Source organism: Ostrea edulis, chromosome 8, assembly GCF_947568905.1.
Source record: "Ostrea edulis chromosome 8, xbOstEdul1.1, whole genome shotgun sequence".
NCBI classification, from domain to species: Eukaryota; Metazoa; Mollusca; class Bivalvia; order Ostreida; family Ostreidae; genus Ostrea; species Ostrea edulis.
In genome coordinates this window covers 701,867-720,274 of record NC_079171.1, presented here as the reverse complement: position 1 = coordinate 720,274, position 18,408 = coordinate 701,867, and the positions used below count along the sequence as shown (strand labels likewise).

Genomic DNA, 18,408 nt, shown 5'->3' with positions numbered 1-18,408 from the left:
CATTGGGAAATAATTTAATTCTTATTGTATCCTTGTCTCAGATTGGTCAAATTCCAATTGAGGAACGCAGGTTAATTTTGCATAACCTGGTTTGGTATGGGGACACACCCCCATGACAACCAGAAGCTGGAACTATTTTTTCTCTCTCTCTAAATTTACATCGCAGCACTGTTTTCAGCCTTCTATGGAATAGAAAGTCAATGTGTACAATAAGATACTTCGGTTTGATACACATGTTTTCTCGTTGTCAATTAGCAGATCTACTTGTACGCTAATCACTGTTGTAAATCATCTTTCTCTGTATGATGATCAAATGATTTTAAAATAAATTAAAACAAATATATTATATTCGAATTAATGATTTACCAAGTAAGCATTGTCCTGTTCATTTTAAAATACATTTCTCACTGGGGAAAGGTGTGTGTGTGTGTGTGTTTCATTGCTGATCCGCCTTTCAACAAAGCAAACAAAAATTCATATGTCACATTTTATCAATTGATGTTAGACACATTGACATGTGGATCGCAATTTGTCACTTGCTTACATATTTTCTTGTGTTGGATTTACTAGTAGCGACAACGTTGCATACAAGGGTAAGTTTTCATGTAGCAGAAATTTTCACAGAGTTAAAAGCCGCGAATCATTGCATTTTCTGATATTTGAAGACTTACTTTGGGTAGATCTAGGCCTAAACAATGCAATATCCTGTATTTTCTCAATCTATCGGAGATGAGCGATTTCAAAGTCGATCTCTAAAGGGCAGCGAAATACACATTGCATGCATAGTCTACACATATTTTCTGTCATGACAAACTTCACCTTCGATACAATAATTTAATAAATAGGCTAGGCTCTGTTGAACTAAGACAGATTGACAACAAGTTAAGATGGCGACCTACACAGCTACATGTAAACGCTTCGTCGTTGTTGCTACGTGAATCATTGCGTGGCTCAGTTGACTTGTATATTTTCGAGTTTATGTACATTTTGATAAACGAAGGTTAGTATCTTTGTCTCCTGTATCAGATTATAAGGAATGACTTTAATTCTGGGGCAAGTTATATAAAGTGGATTAAAAAAAGCGTAAACTGACCCAAACCAGGTTATACTCGTATAACTTGCCCCAGAATTAAAGTCATTCCTTAAATAACTTTACCATTTATTATAACACCATATCCATTTGATCATAACGAGCCCCTTTCTCCCCTGTATTCTGCAATGTGATTAACCATCATAAGGTGACGTCACTCCATCATCAGGAATTCACTGTCGTACAGCTGTTGTGATTTGATTGGTCATACAGCTGTTGTGATTTGATTGGTTGTACAGCTGTTGTGATTTGATTGGTCATACAGCTGTTGTGATTTGATTGGTTGTACAGCTGTTGTGATTTGATTGGTTGTACAGAGGGACACTTCCTCCATTCCTCACTGACATGATTTAATTATCACTAGCCCCACCCCACTGATATCACTGGGCCCCCGCCTCCACTGACATCACTAGCCCTTCCCCCATTAACATCACTAGAACCTACCCCAGACATTACTAGTCCCCCCGACATCACTAGCCCCGCCCCTACTGACATCACTTACTTAGTACTGATATCACTTAATTAGTTACTTACCATTACTAGCCCCTTGCCACCTCGAGCAAAACCCTCCCCAATGTTGGCAGGCTTTTTGTTGAGACCCTCCCGTCTTTTTTTCTGGTACTCATCGTCGAATGTCAGGGCTGCTAATCCCTTTCCGATCGTACCAGTGATCCGGGAAACAGCACCTGCAGCACCACCTAATGACAGAGGGGCAGAAAAATCAGTGTAAAAAATTGTGAACATTAGCTGTCATATAATCGACACACACAGCTGCTTCTGTAGAAATTATTACAAATGTCAATATTTATTTTGTTGATGACTAAAAATGTCAAGATTTACATATTCATCACATTTCTACAGATGTCAATTCAATACCAATTTGACATATATTGCATCATTCACACTGACATACTTCACAAAGACCGTTGACACTTACTGAAAAGTAGGACACTTCACAGTTCAATTCCTCATGTATTTTTAAAAAAGAAATTTATTTTTACATTTTACTTTCAACTCAATTAAACATTATCAAATTTCAATTTAAAACACTAAGATATCACTACTAGATAACTCATGTTATTAAATCAAATTGAAATAGACAAATATTGCATACATGTACATTTTATGTTTTAATTTTAGTCATATCAATTGTATTGTGTGATTGTGCTGTGTAATTATCTTATTGTGTGATTGTGTTGTGTAATTATCTTATTGTTTGATTGTGTTGTGTCTTATTGTGTGATTGTGCTGTGTAATTATCTTATTGTGTGATTGTGTTGTGTAATTATCTTATTGTGTAATTGTGCTGTGTAATTATCTTATTGTGTGATTGTGTTGTGTAATTATCTTATTGTGTGATTGTGTTGTGTAATTATCTTATTGTGTGATTGTGTTGTGTAATTATCTTATTGTGCGGTGTAATTATCTTATTGTTTGATTGTGTTGTGTCTTATTGTGTGATTGTGCTGTGTAATTATCTTATTGTGTGATTGTGTTGTGTAATTATCTTATTGTGTGATTATGCTGTGTAATTATCTTATTGTGTGATTGTGTTGTGTAATTATCTTATTGTGTGATTGTGTTGTGTAATTATCTTATTGTGTGATTGTGTTGTGTAATTATCTTATTGTGTGATTGTGTTGTGTAATTATCTTATTGTGTGATTCTGCTGTGTAATTATCTTATTGTGTGATTGTGTTGTGTAATTATCTTATTGTTTGATTGTGTTGTGTAATTATCTTATTGTGTGATTGTGTTGTGTAATTATCTTATTGTGTGATTGTGTTGTGTAATTATCTTATTGTGTGATTGTGCTGTGTAATTATCTTATTGTGTTGTGTAATTATCTTATTGTGTGATTGTGTTGTGTAATTATCTTATTGTGTGATTGTGCTGTGTAATTATCTTATTGTGTGATTGTATTGTGTAATTATCTTATTGTGTGATTGTGCTGTGTAATTATCTTATTGTATGATTGTGTTGTGTAATTATCTTATTGTTTGATTGTGTTGTGTAATTATCTTATTGTGTGATTGTGTTGTGTCTTACTGTGTGATTGTGCTGTGTAATTATCTTATTGTGTGATTGTGTTGTGTAATTATCTTATTGTGTGATTGTGCTGTGTAATTTTCTTATTGTATGATTGTGTTGTGTAATTATCTTATTGTGTTGTGTAATTATCTTATTGTGTGATTGTGCTGTGTAATTATCTTATTGTATGATTGTGTTGTGTAATTATCTTATTGTGTTGTGTAATTATCTTATTGTGTGATTGTGCTGTGTAATTATCTTATTGTGTGATTGTGCTGTGTAAATTATCTTATTGTGTGATTGTGTTGTGTAATTATCTTATTGTGTGATTGTGTTGTGTAATTATCTTATTGTGTGATTGTGTTGTGTAATTATCTTATTGTGTGATTAAGTCTCAGTGATGTTTATCTAATGTTATGTAGTACTGCTGTCTTAGTGATGTTTATCTAATGTTATGTAGTACTGCTGTCTTAGTGATGTTTATCTAATGTTATGTAGTACTGCTGTCTCAGTGATGTTTATCTAATGTTATGTAGAACTACTGTTTCAGTGATGTTTATCTAATGTTATATAGCACTGCTTTCTCAGTGTTTGAATTTAATAAAGTCGTGCTAACCAACAGCATGTCCCAAGAGACTACGGACCCCTAGAGCAAGACCCTCAGCAAACTCTTCCGGCCCCTGGATAGCACCCTGCCAACAGAAAAATCATTCGTAAATTAACAATTCCTGGATAGCACCCCGTCAACAGAAAAATCATCCGTAAATCAACAATTCTACTAGGTCATCAATTTAAAAGTTAACTAGGTCATCATTAGGTTAAAAGTTAACTAGGTCATTGTCAGGTTAAAGTTAACTAGGTCGTTCTCAGGTTGAAAGTTAACTAGGTCACCATCAAGCTGAAACTCAACTACGTCATCATCAGGTTAACTAGGTCGTCATCAGGGTAAAACTTAACTAGGTCATCAAGTTAAAACTTCAGTAGGGCATCATCAGGTTAGAACTTAACTAGGTCATCATAACTAGGTCATCAGGTTAAAATTCCACTTGGTCTTTACCAGTTTGAAACTCAACTAGGTCATCAGGTTAAAACTTAACTAGGTCGTCAGTTTAAAACTTAAGTAGGTCATCATCAGGTTAAAAGTTCACTAGGTCATCATTAGGTTAGATTTTATCTAGGTCATGATAACTAGGTCATTATATTAAAACTTAACTAGGACTTTACCAGATTAAAACTCAACTAGGTCATCAGGTTAAAACTTAACTTGGTCATTTTCAGGTTAAAACTTAATTGGGTCATCATCAGGCTAAAATAAGTGGAGACAGACCTGGTAAGGTTCATAGAATAAGTCTTCTACTCCCTCCGCCATGCCACGTAGGAGTCCGAACGGATTCCCGAGGACGTCCAGCCCGAGGACTAACACATAGAGCTGTTTGACGGCTTGTCCTGCATAGTGGCGTCCCATTTCCCCATTCAGCTGGGACTGGTTGTAAAATCTGTGCTCTCGCTGGAAAAATCCCAGCCTGGAAAAGAGAGGGCGTTTTAGTAGTAACAGGGAGACTCAAACCTGCAAGAGTGTATTTTAGTAGTAACAGGGAGGGAGGCTCAAACCTGCAAGAGTGTATTTTAGTAGTAACAGGGAGGGAGGCTCAAACCTGCAAGAGTGTATTTTAGTAGTAACAGGGAGGGAGGCTCAAACCTGCAAGAGTGTATTTTAGTAGTAACAGGGAGGGAGGCTCAAACCTGCAAGAGTGTATTTTAGTAGTAACAGGGAGGCTCAAACCTGCAAAAGAGAGGGCGTTTTAGTACGACGATTCCTTATGTCCCACAATATGAAATATTACCGTAGAAAAGTTAGTATAGACATGAATACGTCTTGTTTTGTTCTTTTTTTTCTTTTCTTTTTGTTGAAATCATTTGCTGATACATTGGTAGAAAATTCTCAATTTGTTCGACTGTGATGCTATTTTTCCCAATCGAATGGGTACCGTACCAGTACCAGTGGGTAGAAAAAAACGCTGTCAAACCAGATTCTTTTACCCCTGGCAGGACTTTCACCTGGAAGTCAAGGGGTGGTCAATAGCACCAAATGTAACAGGAAGGGAGAAAATGCAATGTATCAGACTGGAATCCGAATCCATGCCCCCTGAATCTCGTCATAACACTCACTTGAGCAATCACTTGAAGACATCTTAACTCTCACTTAAACACTCACTTAAACACAACATCTTGAACGTCTGTGAGGACCACACCCACACTCTGCAGGAAGACATTTATGATGTCTGCGTGGAGATGCACCGCCTTTCCATCCCCTCCCTTCCCGCCCTGGAGCGAGAAGCTCAAGTGTATCTGAAAATAGAACATCGTACTAAAAATACAATATTCTCAGTGGGGGAAAATTCATGTTCCATCCGGTGAAGTGCTGCAAAATTTAGGCCTATGCTCGGTGCTTATGGCCTTTGAGTAGGGAGGGATCTTTATTGTGTCACACTTGCTGTGACACGGGACCTCGGGATTTTTGGTCTCATCCAAAGGACCGTCCCATTTAGTCACCTCTTACGACAAGCAAGGGGTACTGAGGACTTATCTTAACCTGGATCCCCACGGGATTAATCTTAAGATAGTTTATGTATATAAATGTACAACTTATTGCCTGAAAATTCTTAAGAATAGATTTTTACCCCAATTGTTAACACCCCTGTTATAATGCCAGTCCCGCATAATGCCATACACCACTGATTTTCACAGTCAAATGTTATAGGGTCTACCCTTGATAATAATGCCAATTACCTCACACCCATCAGTGATTACACCTGTACTTTGAGAGCAGTGCGGTGAGGTGTGACGGGTTGAACAGGGTATGCAGGTGGAAAGGTTAATTACAAATAATTTCTGGATAAAAACCCTCAAAATAATCTAATATTTTATACAGAATGTATTTGTTTATTTCATGTCCTGTCAAGAATTTTTCATTGATATTGCAGTTGTAGGTGATGTACCACTAATCTAGACCTATGCTTAGCACTCAAGGCTTTAGCAGTGAGGGTTCTTTTAATATGCCACCACCTGCCACAATACAGAACCTGCATATATCTGAAAGAACCATGATTTTCATTTCTAAATTCCAAGCATTTGATGAAGGAGCAATCACTACCTATGTTTACGTATTAGGTTTGATGCAGCCAGGGCATGAGTGGGGCTCAAACTTACAACCTCCTAGTTACAAAACAAATGTTGTTTGACTAACCACAAAGCTACTGTATGTGTAACCCAATTAGATTACAAAACTGAGCACTATCTTTCTTAACTGCATTTTGAACTTAGTCTAGATACTACTACACCCCCCCCCCCCCCCCCCCCCCCCCCCCCGAGAAGTAGGAAATGGCAATTACAGAAATCTCATCCCCCTCCCATAAAGTGGGAACAGGTGGTGACTGGTCATAGAAGTCCATTCTGGTGGAGCGGTCACATAAATGTTTTTGTTAACTCATTACTTTGATGAAGTTGTGGTTATTTTCCTATTATTGAGGTTTGGGGAACATATGTAACGGTCCCCGTTACAATTAGAACTAGGTTTCCTATTATTCCACCACTTTACTGTTAAACATCAGGAAGTTGTAGAGAAGATTGTTTCCTATAACCACCCTATGGAGACCTACCTTGATGGAAGAGTAGGCTGTTCCTCTAACCACCCGGTGAAGACCTACCTTAATGGGAGAGTAGGCTGTTCCTCTAACCACCATGTGGAGACCTACCTTGATGGGAGAGTAGGCTGTTCCTATAACCACCCTGTGGAGACCTACCTTGGTGAGAGAGAAGGCTGTTCCTATAACCACCCTGTGGAGACCTACCTTAATGGGAGAGTAGGCTGTTCCTCTTACCACCCTGTGGAGACCTACCTTGATGGGAGAGTAGGCTGTTCCTCTAACCACCCTGTGGAGACCTACCTTGATGGGAGAGTAGGCTGTTCCTATAACCACCCTGTGGAGACCTACCTTGATGGGAGAGTAGGCTGTTCCTCTAACCACCCTGTGCAGACTTACCTTGATGGGAGAGAAGTGGAGATAGTCGTAGAAATTCTTCTGTTCCTCGGCCAGAGACAGTCCTGCTTCCTCCAACAACACCGTGTACACTCCCTTCACATCTTCCTCCAACATCTCCCTCTGTTAAATAGTGAAATCTTTATCATAGTCTCACAACAACATCTCCCTCTGTTAAATAGTGAAATCTTTATCACAGTCTCACAACAACAACTCCCTCTGTTAAATAGTGAAATCTTTATCACAGTCTCACAACAACAACTCCCTCTGTTAAATAGTGAAATCTTTATCACAGTCTCACAACAACTCTCTCTCTGTTAAATAGTGAAATCTTTATCATAGTCTCACAACAACATCTCCCTCTGTTAAATAGTGAAATCTTTATCATAGTATCTCTGTTAAATAGTGAAATCTTTATCACAGTCTCACAACAACATCTCTCTCTGTTAAATAGTGAAATCTTTATCACAGTCTCACAACAACATCTCCCTCTGTTAAATAGTGAAATCTTTATCATAGTATCTCTGTTAAATAGTGAAATCTTTATCATAGTCTCACAACAACTCTCTCTCTGTTAAATAGTGAAATCTTTATCATAGTCTCATAACAACTCTCTCTCTGTTAAATAGTGAAATCTTTATCATAGTCTCACAACAACAACTCTCTCTCTGTTAAATAGTGAAATCTTTATCATAGTCTCATAACAACTCTCTCTCTGTTAAATAGTGAAATCTTTATCATAGTCTCACAACAACATTTAAATCACATCACAGTTAAATGTTTATTACTCTCATGAAAATCACAAGGTTGTCCTCAAAGATTAAAAACATGTATGAAGATGTATTTTCTTAATTTGAAATTTGTAAAATTCCATTTTCCATAAATCACCATTCAGTGCTGGGCTACACATATATCTACATGTACTAATGCTTGATGTCAATCCCTTTCTATAAAGAATCTTAATTGCGTCTTGATCTCTTCACACAAATCGTAGCTACTCGACTATTTCCGTAACCTCGTATGTGGTTTGACACCATCAAAGTCTGTTGCCATGTGCACACAAATGAAACTATGACATCACAGTCGTAAGTTACAATTAATATGAAATGTGAGGTTTCAAATGCATCTAAAATGTCATACACATATCTAAGATATTCTAATACTATCAATTTCCACTTATTTGTTCATGTATTAGAGCGAATAAAACGTTAAAGATACCAAAACTGAATCTGTAATGAAAATCTAAATCACACATTACACAGGGATTTGATTTTGCATTTTAACCTCATCCACAGGCGCGCTTCCGGGGAAGAAATGCATCGATTTGATGCAATTCTTGTGCCGATCCACGTCCGGGTCTTCTTACCGGTTACGGAAAAAGACAAGCGCGTGCAATTGCTCTTCACACCTACTGGTTAGATATAAATAGGTCTATGACATTAGGATATCCCTTTCTATTTATAACCCTGCCTCTTGATCTCTTCACACCTGGGCTGCATTCAAGATCGTAGGGGCTGATTTAATTTTGTGCCATTTTGCACTTTATCGTCTTTTTGTTATTTCAAGGTGAAAAGACAACAAAAACGATATAGCGTTTTTTCGTCCCAAATTATGAAACAACAAAATGATAATATTAGCTAGCTTTTCTTGAACGCAGCCCTGCTGATTGGATATAAATACGTCTATGACATTATTAGTATATCCTTTTTATTAATCGATCTTACTTTTTGACACCTGCTAATTGGATGTAAATAGATCTATGACATCATTAGGAAATCCCTTTTTATAAATAACCTTACGTCTTCATCTTTTTGACACCTGCTGATTGGATAGAAATACGTCTATGATATCATTAGGAAATCCCTTTCTATAAATAATCTTACCTCTTGATCTCTTGACACCTGCTGGTTGGATGTAAATAGGTCTATGACATTATTCAAGAATCCCTGGTCAACCTTCAAGGACATCTCTTGCACTAAGACTTTGAAATACCTGTGGAAAAATGCTAATTCATTATCATAGCATGAAATTACACAAAACAAAAACAATAATTTGTGCTTTACCTACTTTTTAAGTGTTTTTAGACCAATATAAAACTTGCCTGATCTTTAGATAGAAGCTAATAATAGATTATGGGTCACTTGAAGTTATAAACAAATTCTAATTTAATCAGCTAATAAGATTGTGTAATGGTTTATATGGACTGTGTACAACAGCTTAGATCAGTGGTTAGGGCACCTGTCTAGTAATGAAGGGGTGGATCGTGGATATCAGCTTAGATCAGTGGTTAGAGCACCTGACTAGTAATGAAGGGGTGGATCATGGATATCAGCTTAGATCAGTGGTTAGAGCACCTGACTAGTAATGAGGGGGTGGATCATGGATATCAGCTTAGATCAGTGGTTAGAGCACCTGACTAGTAATGCAGGGGACCCAGGTTCAATTTCCGGTCTGACCCAAAATTTTCCCCCTTCTATGTCATTTATATTATATATATTGAACATGTATTTATGTTACATTTAGTGTCATAGATCAGCCCCTGAACTGATGGGTAAAAATACCTGCCAGGGGATAAAGATCATGGGTTCAAGGAGTGAAGATATTTAACGGAAGGTGAGGTTGAATGATTTAACGGAAGGTGAGGTTGAATGATTTAACGGAAGGTGACGAGTGAGGACAGGAGTGGTAATCAGACATGTGAGTAACATAATGACACTGTTCTTGAAAAAAAACGCGACCATGATCAATTTATTGTAGATTGTTTAATGTCTCGCTTGAGAATCTTTCACTCATATGAAGATGTCACCATGCATAATTGATAGTCAGAGAACAGAGGGAAAGAGGATTTAATTTGTTTACATGTAGCAATCCGTAAGTATAAGGTGTGCGGACAATCCTGGGTTCTATAAGTATAAGGTGTGCGGACAATCCTGGGTTCTATAAGTATAAGGTGTGCGGACAATCCTGGGTTCTATAAGTATAAGGTGTGCGGACAATCCTGGGTTCTATAAGTATAAGGTGTGCGGACAATCCTGGGTTCTATAAGTATAAGGTGTGCGGACAATCCTGGGTTCTATAAGTATAAGGTGTGCGGACAATCCTGGGTTCTATAAGTATAAGGTGTGCGGACAATCCTGGGTTCTATAAGTATAAGGTGTGTGGACAATCCTGGGTTCTATAAGTTTAAGGTGTGTGGACAATCCTGGGTTTTATAAGTATAAGGTGTGTGGACAATCTTGGGTTCTATAAGTATAAGGTGTGCGGACAATCCTGGGTTTTATAAGTATAAGGTGTGTGGACAATCCTGGGTTCTATAAGTATAAGGTGTGCAGACAATCCTGGGTTCTATAAGTATAAGGTGTGCGGACAATCCTGGGTTCTATAAGTATAAGGTGTGCGGACAATCCTGGGTTCTATAAGTATAAGGTGTGTGGACAATCCTGGGTTCTATAAGTACATACATGCCAACTTTCCCGATTTGTGCAGGATTCTCCCGATTTGAAGCAGTTGAAAAGGCAAATCCCGATAGGGATTGCAAAAATACCCCGAAATCCCGATTTTCTAAAAATATCTCCCATTTTACGACAACAAACCCTCATTTCCAACCGGAATTTGAAACCCCGCATCTTTTCTGAACTGGCCAATCAGAAATCGGGACAATAGTCAGCCATTGCTGTTTACCTGTGTCGCGTGGTATCGGAGTGATGTAATTTAACTGGTCTGCCTGTGTCGGGGTGCTTATTGGACAGTGTGAAGCATGCTTTGATAGTAATTAATCAGGGAGACGGATTTCAAATTGACATATTCTTTACACAAACGTGAATGACAAAGATGATAGTGTCACCACCAATCGGACATATCTGATTTTTGCCTCTCGCTGACAGCATCCAAAATATGCGATAAGGTACGTCAAATATATTTTTTTCCAACTATAATTATAATATAGGCTATCCGAATCTATCTGTCTATAGCGATTTATTATATAGTGTAGTATTCAATAGACTTTGTGATGCATAATTCGCACAAGTCTGTACTGAATTTTATATTAGCAAGTAGCCTTAATTTACAAGTAAAAACGTATATTTTGATGTGTTTTTTTCCTGGTAATTATTTCAGATGTCATGGGTGCAAAGGTTTTGTTTGCAAACGTCATAGCAGGGTAGATCACTCCTTTTCTGGTTGCAATGCAGATTGTTCCACCACTCTGCAAGCCCATGTTTACAGACAAGCAAGATCGCCTTTGTAGTCGTACCTAAATGCATGTGCTTTAATTAAAATTTTGATATATAGATCAGCCAATGTTTATATGGTGTAAAAGGATGCAGCTTTAAGTATTATTTGATAATATGTATGTGACTTGTTGTTGGAGAGGATTTTTTGCTGAATAGATGATTTAATAAAATATTTATGTATATCTTTCAAAGTGTTTTTTTTTTTTTTTTTTTATAGTTTTGTTAAAGTTAATGGTCAAACACACTTGATGTTGTGTTAATATATGATACATGTACAATGATTAGATCATTATTTGATTTGAAAAGACAAATATTTATTTTCATGGTAAAATGTTGTGAATTTTGAGCTTTGAAAAAAGTTGTCACGCGCAAAATCCCCCATGGGGATTTTTAAAAGTTGGCATGTATGTAAGTATAAGGTGTGTGGACAATTCTGGGTTCTATAAGTATAAGGTGTGTGGACAATCCTGGGTTCGAATTCATTTCCGGTTGGACAGGTCTCTACATTTTCTCCTTTACTGTTACATTATCATCTACTTAATATGCTTTATAACAGCCGAGCATTAAGGTCTAGGGGTTAGATATTTATTCAGTATAGTTGAGATCTAATAGTAATTGGTATTCTGTTAGAAAATTTGCTAGGGTACTCTGTGTAAAGTTGTGACTTGTGTCTTACGAACACTGTGATCAGTAGGGCTGTGCGGTGCACCGAAAATTTCGGTGCACCGCGATTCATACCATTCGATTCGATGCACCGATTACAAATTCCGGATTTCGGTTCGGTTCGGTTTAAATTTTACTTACACCAAAACAACAAATATGGCGTCCGAGTGATGTTGAAAACATGTGGTTTTTTATGCAATGGAGATTTAATTCACTACTGTGTTAAGAGTTAGCATTTTCACCACTCAGATACCAACAGAATATGGTCCGTAAGATCATTGCAGTTTATCTTTACATGACATATAGCATTTCTGTCAGTGGTGGAGTGAAATCAACATCGTAGGTAATGACACAGATTTGACAGTTAACATTACATGAGAGAAGTAAATCAATAAAGGAGAGATTTTCAAAGACTCTCAATTGATAGAATTGTTGAATTTTTGCATATCAATGAAAACGATATCATATAGATTTTAGATTCACTATAGATTTGTTTAATAATCCAAAACTTATGCAGCACATTAATATAACAAATTTTGATAGACTGTCAGTGTTTTCTTTTTTCTATCAAAGTTATAAAATGCCATTATGAATAGATATGATGTTTACAAATGACGACATATAGTTATATAACTTGAATTAAATCAAATCAAATATGCTACTCATTAAAATTGCTAATTTTTGTGGTGTCATTAGATAAATTGGACCTAACAAGAACCGAATCGAAAATAACCGAACCGTGGTGTTCTGAATCGAAACCGAACCGAATCGAGCTAACCCTGAATCGTCCCAGCCCTAGTGATCAGGTTCCTGTCTTGAAATTGAGTATCATAATTTTACGATGTGTTTTCACTAATTTCCCCCGTTTTATTTATGACAATCCTCAGATGGTGATTAGAACTGTATATGTTTCAGTGTATTTTGCAAATAAAAATCTTTGAACCATTAAATTGCTGCCTTTTTACAAATTTAGTGTGGCTTACGAAAATGAAATGTGACTAATGAAAGTTTGACCTAATTAACCACAGTGGCTAGAGATAATTCTACACTAGTGCTAACACAGTGACTAGAGATAATTCTACACTAGTGTTAACACAGTGACTAGAGATAATTCTATACTAGTGCTAACACAGTGACTAGAGATAATTCTATACTAGTGCTAGCTAACACAGTGACTAGAGATAATTCTACACTAGTGCTAACACAGTGACTAGAGATAATTCTACACCAGTGCTAGCTAACACAGTGACTAGAGATAATTCTACACCAGTGCTAGCTAACACAGTGACTAGAGATAATTCTACACTAGTGCTAACACAGTGACTAGAGATAATTCTACACTAGTGCTAACACAGTGGCTAGAGATAATTCTACACCAGTGCTAGCTAACACAGTGACTAGAAATAATTCTACACTAGTGCTAACACAGTGACTAGAGATAATTATATATTAGTGCTAGCTAACACAGTGACAAGAGATAATTCTATACTAGTTCTAACACAGTGACTAGAGATAATTCTACACTAGTGCTAGCTAACACAGTGACTAGAAATAATTCTACACTAGTGCTAACACAGTGACTAGAGATAATTCTACACTAGTGCTAACACAGTGGTTAGAGATAATTCTATACTAGATCTAGCTAACACAGTGACTAGAGATAATTCTACACTAGTGCTAGCTAACACAGAGTGGCTAGAGATAATTCTACACTAGTGCTAGCTAACACAGTGGTTAGAGATAATTCTACACCAGTGCTAGCTAACACAGTGACAAGAGATAATTCTATACTAGTGCTAACACAGTGACTAGAGATAATTCTACACTAGTACTAGCTAACACAGTGACTAGAGATAATTCTACACTAGTGCTAGCTAACACAGTGGTTAGAGATAATTCTATACTAGTGCTAACACAGTGGTTAGAGATAATTCTATACTAGTGCTAACACAGTGACTAGATATAATTCTACACCAGTGCTAGCTAACACAGTGACTAGAGATAATTCTACACTAGTACTAGCTAACAGTTTTGCTTAATGGGAAGAATCCTTTTACTCATTATTAGGTTAGGGTTAGGGTTAGGTTGATGGCTTCTATATTGCAAAGTTATGACATGGGCATCAAGTGGGATGGTAATCACAGAACAACACACAAACATACACAGACAGACAGACAGACACACACAGACAGACATACACAGACAGACACACAAACATACACAGACAGACAAACATACACAGACAGACACACACACAAACATACACAGACAGACAAACATACACAGACAGACAGACAGACACACAAACATACACAGACAGACAAACATACACAGACAGACACACAGACACAGACAGACAAACATACACAGACAGACAGACAGACAGACAGACAGACACAGACAGACAGACACAGAAAGACAGACATACACAGACAGACAGACACAGACAGACAGACACACACAGACATACAGAAAGACACAGACAGACAGAGACAGACAGACACAGACAGACATACAGACAGACATACACAGACAGACAGACATACACACACAGACAGAGACAGAGAGACAGACATACAGACAGGAACTTACTTGAATTGTAACATGTTGCTGTGTTCGTGCTTCCTCGACATAATGCTGACTTCCGCAAAAGGTTTGGGAACTGAAAATTATTAAGTTAAACTATAAAATTCATTACAGTAATGTAAATCAACGTTTTGTGTTGGGTGTATAAAATTCATTACAGTAATGTAAATCAAGGTTTTGTGTTGGGTGTATAAAATTCATTACAGTAATGTAAATCAAGGTTTTGTGTATAAAATTCATTACAGTAATGTAAATCAAGGTTTTGTGTATAAAATTCATTACAGTGATGTAAATCAAGGTTTTGTGTATAAAATTCATTACAGTAATGTAAATCAACGTTTTGTGTTGGGTGTATAAAATTCATTACAGTAATGTAAATCAAGGTTTTGTGTATAAAATTCATTACAGTAATGTAAATCAAGGTTTTGTGTATAAAATTCATTACAGTAATGTAAATCAAGGTTTTGTGTTGGGTGTATAAAATTCATTACACTAATGTAAATCAAGGTTTTGTGTTGGGTGTATAAAATTCATTACAGTAATGTAAATCAAGGTTTTGTGTTGGGTGTATAAAATTCATTACAGTAATGTAAATCAAGGTTTTGTGTATAAAATTCATTACAGTGATGTAAATCAAGGTTTTGTGTTGGGTGTATAAAATTCATTACAGTAATGTAAATCAAGGTTTTGTGTTGGGTGTATAAAATTCATTACAGTAATGTAAATCAAGGTTTTGTGTTGGGTGTATAAAATTCATTACACTAATGTAAATCAAGGTTTTGTGTTGGGTGTATAAAATTCATTACAGTAATGTAAATCAAAGGTTTTGTGTATAAAATTCATTACACTAATGTAAATCAAGGTTTTGTGTATAAAATTCATTACAGTAATGTAAATCAAGGTTTTGTGTTGGGTGTATAAAATTCATTACAGTAATGTAAATCAAGGTTTTGTGTATAAAATTCATTACAGTAATGTAAATCAAGGTTTTGTGTTGGGTGTATAAAATTCATTACAGTAATGTAAATCAAGGTTTTGTGTTGGGTGTATAAAATTCATTACAGTAATGTAAATCAAGGTTTTGTGTTGGGTGTATAAAATTCAGTACAGTGATGTAAATCAAGGTTTTGTGTATAAAATTCATTACAGTAATGTAAATCAAGGTTTTGTGTTGGGTGTATAAAATTCATTACAGTAATGTAAATCAAGGTTTTGTGTTGGGTGTATAAAATTCATTACAGTAATGTAAATCAAGGTTTTGTGTTGGGTGTATAAAATTCATTACAGTAATGTAAATCAACGTTTTGTGTATAAAATTCATTACAGTAATGTAAATCAAGGTTTTGTGTTGGGTGTATAAAATTCATTACAGTAATGTAAATCAAGGTTTTGTGTATAAAATTCATTACAGTAATGTAAATCAAGGTTTTGTGTTGGGTGTATAAAATTCATTACAGTAATGTAAATCAAGGTTTTGTGTTGGGTGTATAAAATTCATTACAGTAATGTAAATCAAGGTTTTGTGTATAAAATTCATTACAGTAATGTAAATCAAGGTTTTGTGTATAAAATTCATTACAGTAATGTAAATCAAGGTTTTGTGTTGGGTGTATAAAATTAATTACAGTGATGTAAATCAAGGTTTTGTGTTGGGTGTATAAAATTCATTACAGTAATGTAAATCAAGGTTTTGTGTATAAAATTCATTACAGTAATGTAAATCAAGGTTTTGTGTTGGGTGTATAAAATTCATTACAGTGATGTATATCAAGGTTTTGTGTATAAAATTCATTACAGTAATGTAAATCAAGGTTTTGTGTTGGGTGTATAAAATTCATTACAGTAATGTAAATCAAGGTTTTGTGTTGGGTGTATAAAATTCATTACAGTAATGTAAATCAAGGTTTTGTGTATAAAATTCATTACACTAATGTAAATCAAGGTTTTGTGTTGGGTGTATAAAATTCATTACAGTGATGTATATCAAGGTTTTGTGTATAAAATTCATTACACTAATGTAAATCAAGGTTTTGTGTTGGGTGTATAAAATTCATTACAGTAATGTAAATCAAGGTTTTGTGTATAAAATTCATTACAGTGATGTAAATCAAGGTTTTGTGTTGGGTGTATAAAATTCATTACACTAATGTAAATCAAGGTTTTGTGTTGGGTGTATAAAATTCATTACAGTGATGTATATCAAGGTTTTGTGTATAAAATTCATTACAGTGATGTAAATCAAGGTTTTGTGTTGGGTGTAAGTATGTTACATCATAAAGAGCGATATCACACCATCATATAACTATGAAGTCACAGTACGTAGGAATATACTGACCACTGTCGGATGCCACGGATTTCGGCGGAGGTATCGGAGCCAGGACAGTGGGGAAGACATATCCGTTGGTTTGATTATCCAACTGTAACAAAAGAATATAAACATATTATCCAACAGTAACAAAAGAATAAAAACATATCCAACAGTAACATAAGAATAGAAACGGATTATCCAACATTAAAACAAGAATGGAAACGGATTATCCAACTAACAAAACAATGGAGATAGATTATCTTGATTATCCAACTGTAACAAACGGATTATCTGACTGTAAAACAAAAATGAAAATGAATTATCCGATTGTAAAACAAGAATGGAAATGGATTATCCAACTAACAAAACAATGGCAACAGATTATCCACAATTGCTCAGTGGTAGGGAGGTCGTAACTTTGAGCCCCACTTGTGCACAAACCTAAGACACTAACATAGGTAGTGGCTGCTCCTTAACATGTGTAGTGATTAGTCCATAACATGGGTAGTGATTAGTCCTTGGGGTAGTGATTAGTCCTTAACACGGGTAGTGATTAGTCCTTAACATGGGTAGTGACTGCTCCTTCACCCTCGGCATTGAGAAGTCAGAATCAAGGGTCATTCGGATATGACCTTAAAAATAGAGGTCGCGTGTCACGGCATGCATTGGCACTTTAAAGAACCCTCACTGCTGTGGTCCTGGGTGTTAAGCATAGGTCTAAATTTGAGATACTTCACCTACAGTTGGTAACATCTCAATATGTATGAAACATTCTCGATGAGACGTAAAAATAACAAACAAACAACCACAACTAAGGTGGGCCGTTACCTGGAGCCGGTTGATTTTGGCGTGGACTTGAAGCTGGTGTGGAGATGTTTTATACTGGATCCACACCCCATCCTGGAAACTCCTCCGGATCCCCCGCTGATTCGGCTTCAACATCCGCATCTCCTGGAAGTTTACCTGGTGGCACATAGCAATAAAACATCAAAGTACTGAAAGTACTGAGGGATACGTGGGTAACTTTCTTGTCAGAACTTTTTTTGTTACACCACTGTCTAAACTTGAAATTTTGAACAACAACAGAGCTATGTGTGTGTTTTATTGTATTGGACTTGTACCTCCATCTTGTTGTCGAGCATTAATTTCTCCGGCGGCCTGTGACCCAGTTCTAGGTCTGTGACGTATTTCTGGTAGGCTGTCTCTAACAGCGTCGTTGTCTTCAGGTTCAGCGCTTTGTATCTTTTCTTCTTTTCCTCCCAAATAATCCCCGAACTAGAATAATAATTACACAACTAAAAAAATCCCCAAAGTAGAAAAATAATTACACGATAAACAACTACACTAATCCCTGAACTAGAATAATAATTATATGACACACGACTAAAATAATCCCTGAACTAAAAATGATTACATGAAAGGGAACTAAAATAAACCCTAAGTAGAAAAAAAAATTAC

The 18,408-nt window shown here is 36.1% G+C and overlaps 1 protein-coding gene across 8 annotated transcripts in view; it reads right to left on the bottom strand.

Moving 5' to 3' along the window:
• LOC125662074 (intermembrane lipid transfer protein VPS13A-like) overlaps positions 1-18,408 on the bottom strand; it is a 194,987-nt gene that overhangs the window by 27,676 nt on the left and 148,903 nt on the right. For all 8 annotated transcript variants that reach the window (XM_056147820.1, XM_056147826.1, XM_056147822.1 and 5 more), the window contains 10 exons: positions 18,072-18,225; positions 17,779-17,913; positions 16,978-17,059; positions 14,649-14,718; positions 9,045-9,153; positions 7,165-7,284; positions 5,337-5,470; positions 4,449-4,644; positions 3,738-3,813; positions 1,625-1,788 (listed from right to left, as the gene is read on the bottom strand). In XM_056147820.1, the coding sequence (XP_056003795.1) occupies positions 1,625-1,788; positions 3,738-3,813; positions 4,449-4,644; positions 5,337-5,470; positions 7,165-7,284; positions 9,045-9,153; positions 14,649-14,718; positions 16,978-17,059; positions 17,779-17,913; positions 18,072-18,225 (1,240 nt within the window). The remainder of the gene's footprint in view (positions 1-1,624; positions 1,789-3,737; positions 3,814-4,448; positions 4,645-5,336; positions 5,471-7,164; positions 7,285-9,044; positions 9,154-14,648; positions 14,719-16,977; positions 17,060-17,778; positions 17,914-18,071; positions 18,226-18,408) is intronic.